General features: G+C 27.1%; 1 protein-coding gene across 1 annotated transcript; it reads left to right on the plus strand.

Annotated features, from left to right (window-relative positions):
• The first annotated feature begins 1901 nt into the window (after nucleotides 1-1901).
• Nucleotides 1902-4865, plus strand: LOC101494418 (axial regulator YABBY 4). The gene is made up of 7 exons (XM_004489768.4): nucleotides 1902-2166; nucleotides 2284-2418; nucleotides 2673-2796; nucleotides 2918-2966; nucleotides 3048-3123; nucleotides 3345-3449; nucleotides 4566-4865. Exons 1-7 carry the CDS (start codon nucleotides 2086-2088, stop codon nucleotides 4641-4643), a joined length of 648 nt encoding a protein of 215 aa, XP_004489825.1. The 5' UTR covers nucleotides 1902-2085; the 3' UTR covers nucleotides 4644-4865.
• The last annotated feature ends 5805 nt before the right edge of the window (nucleotides 4866-10670 follow it).

Here is a 10670-nt window from a genome sequence, read left to right on the forward strand (position 1 = left end):
CCTAGAAAAACAAACACACCATCTTTAAGGGTTGTGACAAAATTGTCAAAAAAAGAAGATGAAAAATTATATATAATTGCAAGAAGCCAATAACATCTTTATCTTTAAAATAGGCTACAAAAAATGACTTAAAAAATAATTCATCAATAAGAGAGGTATATCTGCGGTTCTTGATTCCTACCTACCTCACAACTTTCGTTCATTTTGTTTGTGGGACATACCTATTTATCATAACATGTAAAGAAGTTTCACAAATGTGGTTCTTTGTGGAAAATCTAGTCCTAGTCACCCTATAAAATAGGCCTAGACCTATAGGAAAAGGATTTCAAATGTTAGTTGTTTGCATTCAAGAAGCAAGGGCAATTTTCATATTAAACCCCACCTCCCTTTAATGCAATCACCTCATGAAACAAAATCTAATCCATTTTAAGATATTTTTAACCTAAACCTCTTTGTCCATCTCTTTATAACACAACTTTTCCATCTTAGCACTTTTGAAGGATATTGATGTAATTATTTTGTTGGGTAGGACTCATAGTTAACTAAGATAAACGAATTGAACGTGTTGTGTTGGGTTCAAATTTTGCTCTAAGAGACAAACGAGAGTTTAGGGGTATTATTGTAATTTGAGCTGTAGTATTTAATTATGAGTTGTAACACTATAAATCCTACTTATTTTCACTTATATTTTACCAAATATCACGTTTTATTATTTGTGTTTTATGGTTCGAATTTTTTATGGTCAAATGGAAGCAAACGTGACTGATGCAGTCGTAATTATTGTAACATAAACATTTAAAACGGTTATATTGTAGTTGCATTATGCAACTTTAAACCATGATTTATACTATTATAAATAATTGAATTAATAAAAAAAAAACATGAAATATGTCTTTAATTCTAAAGCTATGTTCTAAAAACATTAAAATTAGATATAATTTTATTTTTTTCCATCTCTAATTTTTATATGATAATTCTACTTTTCCTAGTATTAATATTTTTCAAAACCAAGAATATTTGCTCTAGTTTTTCACATTTTGTTGAACAATGAATATTGACCCTCCAAATCTAACTCATGTGCAATGACATGGGAAAGAGTTAAGGAAAGAACAGAAAAAAGTTTATGAATGAAATGGATAATACATGTTAATGAAGAATCCTATAGTTGAATATATGAAACAAAAATAGATGAGAAGTGACACATACACAGAAAGTGGAGAGGATTCCTTTTTTTCATTGGTCTATTTGTTTTGCTGTCATTGATGAAAGACAAATCCTAAGATGCCTCTTTACCTTCTCTATGTGCCCTTGTGGAAACATTCACTCCTTTTCTATTATAGAAACAATTTCTGCACTTTCATTTTCATCTAGGACAGAGAGAAAGGGTTTTGAGAGGTATGAATGAGTGTCAATAAAAGAGAAAACAACACATGAAACAAACAAGTACTTTAACTCATTCTGCAAAGTACCATAGAACTTTGAGCCACTGCAACCAATTGGAGAAGTTTTCCAGTCATAATAATAACATAACATTCAATCAAAATGGTGAAATTATTTTATTTCGAATATATCTCATACTAAACTGATAAGCGGTTATTTTGTTCAGATGAGACGAGTATTTAAATTAGTTTGTATTATGTAATTTTAAACTTGAATTATAATATAAAGGAGTTGCAAAACCTCTTTAGACACAATTAATTGAATTCTAAGATCAAATTTCGTGTGTAATATGTAAATTGCACCGATAATAAATATAGTCAACGAGTAAACTAACTAATAAACTAATAAGAAGTGTAACTAACTTGTTTATCCAATACCGAAATAATTGTTTTAACATTTTAGTCTAAAAATGAGGCTTGAAAATAAAAATGAAACTCACCCTTTACTTAGGTTCAATGTTGGAGTGTTTTCCGGCAATGAAAATCACCATTATATCACAAATCATTAAAGTGAGATGATGATTGATTATGAGTGTTCAACTTCAACTATAAATGCTTCATTTGTGTCAAAATAGTTACACCTTCATATCTCTATCTCTTCTTTCACTTCCTTTTCACACACTCACTCATTCACCTTCAAAAACTCATGTCAACACTTAACCATCTTTTTGATCTTCCAGAACAGATATGTTATGTACAATGTGGATTTTGTACCACCATTTTAATGGTATTAATTATAAATTTTTCTATACTATATGCTTTTATTAAATTTTTACTAACAAATTCTGTTTTCATTTACACCTTTTTTTTCTCTCTATGTTTTGAATTGAATTGTGAAATACAGGTAAGTGTTCCATGCAGCAGTTTATCAATGGTGGTTACAGTAAGATGTGGTCACTGCACAAGCCTCTTATCTGTTAATATGATGAAAGCTTCTTTTGTCCCTTTTCACCTTTTAGCATCTCTTACTCATCTTGAGGTTAACATACTTTACTTTTCCAATACTATATGTTTATTTTTTCTTTAAATCTTGTTATATACTTCTCCTTCCGAAATCAAATATAAACAACAAAAATTACCTGTATCAGATATATGTATTTTTTTTTGCTTATATTTCTTTTCAAGTACATGTATCAGATATATGTACTTTTTTGCTTATATTTCATTTCAGAGGAAATATCGATTAGATATTAACTTGAATATATGTTTGTGACTTTTTTGACTTATTTGCAGCCAAAAGAAAGTAGTCAAGAAGAAGATGCAAACAAGTGTTTGAACAGTAATAGTGCATCCATGATGACATATTCTGATTGTGAGGAAGATGATGTAATTCCAATTAGCAATGTAGTGAATAAACGTATGATGCAACCTTATATAATAAACTTTATGAGTTTGAAAAAAGTTTAGTATAAGAAAAAATAAATCAATTATTTGATGAATGAATATAATCATTAATCATTAAATTATTGTATATGCAGCACCAGAGAAGAGACAAAGAACACCATCAGCTTATAACCGCTTCATCAAGTAATTATTGTTACACTATTTATGATCATAATAATAAAGTTGTAGATTTTTTATTATAATGTGAGTTTTATTTTAATGCAGAGATGAGATTAAAAGGCTAAAGGCTCAAAACCCTGATATGGCTCACAAGGAAGCTTTTAGCACAGCAGCAAAAAATGTATGGTTTAGTTTTCAAATTTAAAATTTCGGTTTCGATACTGTTGCATGTTGCAGATACTTCTAAAACTATTATATTACAGTTACACTTAGAGACCGCAATTTAGAACTATGCATAAAATTGGCTATTAGTTTAACTAATTAGCAAATTATAGAAATTTTTTTAATTAAGACTAGTGAATTAATCATAATCTTAGAAATATTTTTTATTTTGATTTTCAGTGGGCCAATTGCCCCCCAACTCAATGCAAAGGAGATGAAGAGAACTGTAGCCAGACTGATCAACTTGTGGATCTTGACTCCCAAGTGGACCCTCATGATGTTGAGGTAAAAAAACATAATTATTTAAAGATTAATTAATTAGTTTCTTTTGATTTAACATGTTTTTTTATAATTGAAATTAACAAAGTAATTTTAAAGGTTATTAAAACATGCAATAAGTAGTGTGCATTTATAGTGTTACTTGTCCCTTTCTTTATATCACATGGTGAATAGTAAAGGGTGAGTGATGCATTCAATGGCAAAGACTTTATCCTCATTTTGGTTTCCATTCAACTTGACATTCATCCACCTTATTAGAAACTTATTTTAGATACTCTCAATAAATTAAAATCAAGGGTGCATTGCATCTACTATTATTGACTACCATTTGACATGGTGTTTTCAAAAGATAATGCTTTTAAGTTTAAGGGAAATCACAATCACATCTCCTAAAATATGCTTAATTATTATTACAAGTTGGATTTAAATTTGGATTTGGTTCGGTAACTGCACAACAATTTTTTTAATCTAAAATTAAATATGAAAGAAATAGAAAGACCTAAGACGAATTTAAATATAAGAAAAAGTTATAACTTTAAAGATGTATTTATTGTTTAAATTATTTTAATACTCTTATTTAAAATATTTGTCTTTTTAATATTATTAGTGGATATTTAATATCTCACAATTTTTAATAAGGGTATATATGTAAAAATAATCAAAAAATTAAAACAAATTGATTTTGATGTTTTTTTTACTATTTTTTCTTATAAATGGAATCAGAGATAGTAGTATTTTAATAAAACTATTAAAAAAAATTATTAGTTGAACACTAGAATAAAAAATTATTTATTAAATTAATATAATTAATTTTATATAATATTTCTTTTTCAACATTAGTCTTAAGTAAAATTTTATTATTTTTAAATATAAAATTATAAAATATCAAATTTTTTATTAAGTATAAAATATTTTTAGAAATCTTTATATTAAATAGAAATTTATTCATTTTTAAAGATTAAAATAATTGTTTTTATGACCTTACCTTTGAATGGTCAAAATGCAAACATATCCAACTTTTCCAATGGCATTATAGATGTACTTTTGATAGAAAAGCCTAACTTTGTTTTGCAATGAATGTAGTAGTACTTGATGAATGTAATGAGTGCATAATGATTTCAGGTGAATGAAGAAGAACAAGGTTTCCGTGGAAGAAAGGTAGCAAGAAATTCTATCTTGGAAAGGACACCATTTCAGTGAATATATGACAAGAAATTATTAAGAAAGCTGCTACTAAACATTAAAGATGCATGCGTCTAATGAAGTCATTTTCCTTCTGAAAAAATAAGAAGAAGATGCTCTTGGTAATGAAAAATTAATTAAGTAGGGTGTACAAGAGATGACAATTTGTGACTTTAGAATGTGTTTATTAATTAATAATTCACACTTTTATATCTCACACATTTTATCTGTTCATCAGCACATCAACTCCATCAATTAGTAGTATTCAATTAGAATGTTTTTCTCTTTATTTAATTTTGGATTGGTTAAAGAAACTTTAAATTCTACCCCATCTGAGTCAAAAAAAATTTCTACAATTTCTTAAAAAAAATAACTGGGAAGTCGAAGTTTTAAAATACTACTAATATGAAAGAAAAGTAAAATTAGTTAGCAAGTGGCATTTCCAAATAATAATTTTATAATGTAAATAAAAGTGAGATATTTTTATATAATACAAAGTTGGGTATTTTGGTGTTTGATTTGAAAAATGGAGTAAATTTAATTTTTTTTAAAAAGGGACTAATAAAAGAAAAAACGAAGGAAATTTTTTACATAAAATATATTTTTATAATGGATAAAGAGTTATCTATTTGCATGATTATTATTCATGATTTTAAATGTGACGATAAAATGTAAAATGTGACGAAGGAAATGTGTACTTTTTTTTTATAGAATGTGAAATGATGTGAACAAATTACATAACAAATAAACTTTTATATTTAGAAACGAGAGATCAATTTGCTACCTTCTTACTTAAAACCATGTTTTGCTTATAAAAACTTATTACATTGATCATATTCAATATGAAAAAATAAAAGATTTTCTCATCCAGTCAAGTGGAGGTTATAGCCATGAATTTAACATTAAAATAAATGGACGGTTGAGATGTCAAAAAGAAAATTTGTATGTGATTTTTTGTGGTAATATTTGAAAAAAAAAAAATTATCTTTTTATTACTATAATGTTTGTTTTTTTTTTAGTTTTTTATGATTTGATATAGTGGACTTATGTGTTTATACTAGTATTGATATAGACTTTAAACTATATGTATGTATCAAAATTTTGAATTTTGTTGTGATTTACAAGAAAACGTAAATTACTAATTTAAAAATAATTCTCCCAAATTAATTTATGTATAACTCTCCCAAATTAAAAATATGAATTAATTTATAAATAACTCTCCCAAATTAAAAATATGTAATAAACTACCAAATTAAAAATAAACTCTCTCATTTTGTTGGATAAATATGAATTAATTTATAATATCAAATGAAAATATAAAATTAAGTGTTAAATCCATATTTTATTAGTCTTTGAAGTGTTCACTTTAATATTAAATATAAATAAATTTGAATCAAAAAAATTTGATGTATTAAATTGGTCTTTCGTTGGTCTTAGAATAATTTATTAGATATTATTTTACCTTTTAATTGTTAATTTGATTTTTAGTTTGTTTTCTATGTTTTTGATAAATTTTATTTAATATTTTAAGTATCCAGTCTGTTTTTTATTCGTCTTTCAAATAATTGTTAGTTTTTATAAATTTTTTAATTATTAAATCAATTGGTTGATCTTTCAAGTACTTGTTAAGTCTTATTTTAGTTTGTAATTGTTAAGTTGGTTTGTAGTTAGTATTCAAGTATTTGTTAGGTTTTTTTGTTGGTCTTCGAATAGTTTAGTAGGTTTTATTTAATTTTTTACTATTAAATTGATGTTTCGTTGGTGTTTCAAATATTTTATGGTTTTACCACTATTGTTGTAACTATTAGGTTTATTTCACAATATTAACCTTTTAAAATTTAAACAATTTTTTTTTTAATATTTGAAAATAAAATATACTTAATCGATATTTTCATAATTAGAAGGAGAGAGCTCGCAATTAAGAAATAATGATAAATTTGATTTTATACGAGAGAACAAAAATACAAATTCATGATAATTGATACACATAAATTAAATAAAAGAAAACAAAATTTGGAATATAAAATCCAAAGAAGAATGATATTTAAACACAATTTCCAACACAAATATTATCATTGTATACTATACATATGTGACACTCACACAATATCTTTCTTCTTTTACTTTCCCCTCTTTTTATTTTTTATTTTTTATTTTTTTATTTCCCCCATTTTTTATCTCTCTTTTTTCACTTTTTTGTTTTTTGTCTTCCTAAACAAAAACAAACATCACCCATTCATCTTCCCTTTTTTCCATAATTCCTCTTTCTTCCTTTTATTTACTTATTTGATTTTGGGTAAACATTAGATTATAGAGAAATACCATGATATACCATGATTTCCTAAGAAGATGAAGAAAAATAGGAAAACAATTCAAATTTTTAATGAAGTAATTTGAACAACCTTACCTTCTCCATTGCAAGGTAACTTCTCATTTCCTTCTTTCCACACAATGTTGAGTTTTAAATTTTTTCTTTTATTTATTGATGGGGTTGTTTGCTTTTCTTATTTACTTTAACTTGCTTACTTTAAGAATGTATTGTTTTTTTTTAGACACTACTATTGAGAAAAATTCCATTTGTTTTTGAACAACTTTATCTTCTCCCTTGCAAGGTAACTTCTCATTTCCTTCTTTCTCCATAATATTGAGTTTCAAATTTTGTCTTTTATTTATTGATGGAGTTGTTTGTTTTTCTTATTTACATTAACTTGTTTACTTTAAGAATGTATAGTTTTTTCATACATTAGTATTGAGAAAAATTGCATTTGTTTTTTGTGTATTTTGATTTGATTATTGTTTTACTTCATTGTTTTGCTTATATATTAATTTTTGTTTTTTTTTAATTTATACACGTTTTTCTGAGTTCATACACGATTTTTCTGGGTTTTCTGATTCTGGTTAATAATATAAACATTATTGGTTAATATTAATGAAATACAATAGGTGGTTAATGAATTATTTTTATCTAAAAATTAGGACTGTGAATTATTAATCAATCATGTTAATTATTTATGTCTAAATATTAAGTTTCATCACTGTTAATCAATGATATTAATCAGATTTGAATTGTTAAGTTTCATCAATATCTAAATTGTTGTTAGGTCTAACACATTTCATATTATGTGATTAATAGTGTACTAATTCCGAGTCTTTATCAGTTTTTGTTTCTGGTTAATAGTGTAAATATTATTGGTTAATGAAGTACAATAGATGGTTAATGAATTGTTTCTGACTAAATGTGGTAGGTCTAACACAATTCAGATTTCTACCAAATAAGGGAATAAAATTCAGATTTCTTCTATGACATAGATTTGGATGACGATATTCACACAAGGAATGACGATATTCACACAAGAACTAGAGTTGTTTATGAATACTTTTGAGATGTTGTGACTTTTGACACAACATATTTGACTAATAAGTATGACATGCCTTTTGCTGTGTTTGTTGGTGTGAATCACAATGGTGAATCAATATCAATTGGGTGTGGATCGTTGTTAGGAGAAGATACAGATTCATTTGTATGGATTTTTAAATCATGACTTCATGGTATGTTAAGAAAGGTCCATCTGGGTATTGTAACTGACCAATGCAAAACTATGAAAAATGCCAGTTAGTTAGTCTCTCCTGCAACTCATCATAGGTGGTGCTTGAATTTATGATCGAGTATGTGGTTGTATTATTATATATAATATTGTACTAACTTATTATATGTTTTTATTCACGCTTGAGGTAATACATCATTCTTAGATCTTTTGTCACAATTCAACATAACTTTAACTTTGTGATCAAACATAAATGCTTTATCAATTTTGTCACTTTTTTATATGATATTTTTTTGCAACAAACACTCATGTAAATGTATTGTATGACAATCATGTATATGCTTTATCACTTTTGCAACTTTTTTGTATGACAATTTGGTTAATGGATTCCAATTGAAAACTTGACCATTCTAATCAGACAAGATATAAACCTAGTTAATAATTTAAAAAAATATGGTTAATTATGTGCACAACTTGGTTAATAGATTTGAACTGAAAGTTTGGTCATTCTTATCAGACAAAATATAAATCCCGTTAATGGCTTAAAGAAACATCGTTAATTTCGTGCACAACTTGTTTAAGGGATTCGAACTGAAAACTTGGTCATTCTAATCAGACAAGATATAAACTTGGTTAATAACTTTAAAAAATATGGTTAATTCCTTGCACAATCGGGTTAATGGATCAGAACTGAAAGTTTGGTCATTCTTATCAAACAAAATATAAATCTGGTTAATGGTTTGAAGAAACATGATTAATTCCTTGCACAACTTGGTTAAAACTTGGTCATTCTAATTAGACAATATATAAATCTGGTTAATGACTTAAAACACTATGGTTAATTCCTTGCACAACTTGGTTAATAGATGTGAACTGAGAGTTTGGTCATTCTGTTGAGACAAAATATCTCTCAAATGGTTTTAATGATAACAAAATTAATTAAAAGATTATGATTGAGAGTGCATTCATATAAGAAAACATGTTATTATTCATTAAGGCAAAAAGAAGAAAATCATGAGTTAAATCTGGAGGATGGAAAATGCTGAGGATGGCCTCGCGAGTTGATGAATCTTCAAATCTGCAGAATACTCATCCTCGCTGAAATGAATTGTTTATTCATTAAACAAAGGCAAAACAATATTAAAGAATAAATTGTTTGATTTATTAAACAAAGATAAATCTTTATTAAAGAATGAATAAAGAAAAGCTTTTGAAGAAAAAGAGTAAGATGGCAAAAGAAAGGTACGAGGAAGGATTACACTAGGATGGGTCTATGGTCAATATCTTGAAAAGCATCCCAACACCTTTCAAAGAAACCTATCATATCATGTGCAAAGGCTACAAGCAGACCTATAGATCACTCTTGTGTGAATTAAAAAATAATATAAAGTCAATCTTCAAAAAGGCAACAACCAACAAGCCAAAAGTGAAAGTCATCACATGTCTTAAAGAAATGAAAGAGAAAAGGACTTCATGTGAAGCCTTTACAAGCTTTGAAGAAAGGAGAACGAAAAAGACATCAGATGGTCTTACAAGCCTTAAAGAAAGGAAAGAGAAAAGGACAACACATGCCACAAGTTTCCAGAAAATCTGCAACCTCGTACTTGAGGATGGATTGCATCTGTTCAAGGACAGCTGGATGACAGTTTCGTAATTATAAGAAAAGACCTTGGACTTTTTGAATTGATTTTCAAACGGTCATAAAAAGCTTGACATGTGAAATGAACATCATAAGACTTCTATAAAAGGCAGCAAGCTCTTCTTCATCAAATACACAACATATTGCATTAAAAAGATCAAAGATCTTAAAGCTTTCAAGAAGCAACATCCATCCTCTCTTCATACTTTCTACAATCCTACATTAGATCTTTGTAAATCATTTGAGAAAATATTCAGAATCAATCACTCTCATATCACATTGTAATTTCCACGTGAGATAAACTTGGAAATATTTGAAACGTGATTGTAAGCTTGGTGAAGCTAAAGAATACAAAATTTGTAAGCATCATCTATGAGAGGTTGATCTGTTTGAACATTAGTGAAATCTTACAAGAGGGTGAGGACTAGACGTAGCCTTCATTGGGTGAACCAGTATAAAAATTGTGTGTGTCATTCTTATATTTTTCTCTCACTCCTTAGCTCAGCTCAAATCTGAAAGTTTGAAAAACCCATCATCGGGCTTGCCATCCTCTGCGAGAGGATATTTGTAAAAACACTTGAAAATTATTTTTAACAGCAAAATCCTTATTCAACCCCCCTTCTAGTGATATTTAGTTACATCACATTCTTAACAGACAAAATATAAATTTAGCTAATGACTTAAAGAAACATGGTTAATTACGTGCACAACTTAGTTAACGGAGTCGAACTGAAAACTTGATCATTCTAATTAGACACGATATAAATCTAATTAATGATTAAAAAATATAGTCATTCTTATCAGACAAGATATAAAATCAACAACTAATGCATACTAAAATGAACATATTTGTTCATAAAG

Source organism: Cicer arietinum, chromosome 8 (assembly GCF_000331145.2).
Source record: "Cicer arietinum cultivar CDC Frontier isolate Library 1 chromosome 8, Cicar.CDCFrontier_v2.0, whole genome shotgun sequence".
NCBI classification, from domain to species: Eukaryota; Viridiplantae; Streptophyta; class Magnoliopsida; order Fabales; family Fabaceae; genus Cicer; species Cicer arietinum.

Excerpts from the sequence above, each read along its gene's own strand:
- LOC101494418 (XM_004489768.4), top strand. The coding sequence starts at position 2,086 with ATGTCAACACTTAACCATCTTTTTGATCTTCCAGAACAGATATGTTAT. Across the intron at positions 2,419-2,672 it reads CATCTCTTACTCATCTTGAG|CCAAAAGAAAGTAGTCAAGA; the intron begins GTTAACATACTT and ends ACTTATTTGCAG. Across the intron at positions 2,967-3,047 it reads GCTTATAACCGCTTCATCAA|AGATGAGATTAAAAGGCTAA; the intron begins GTAATTATTGTT and ends ATTTTAATGCAG.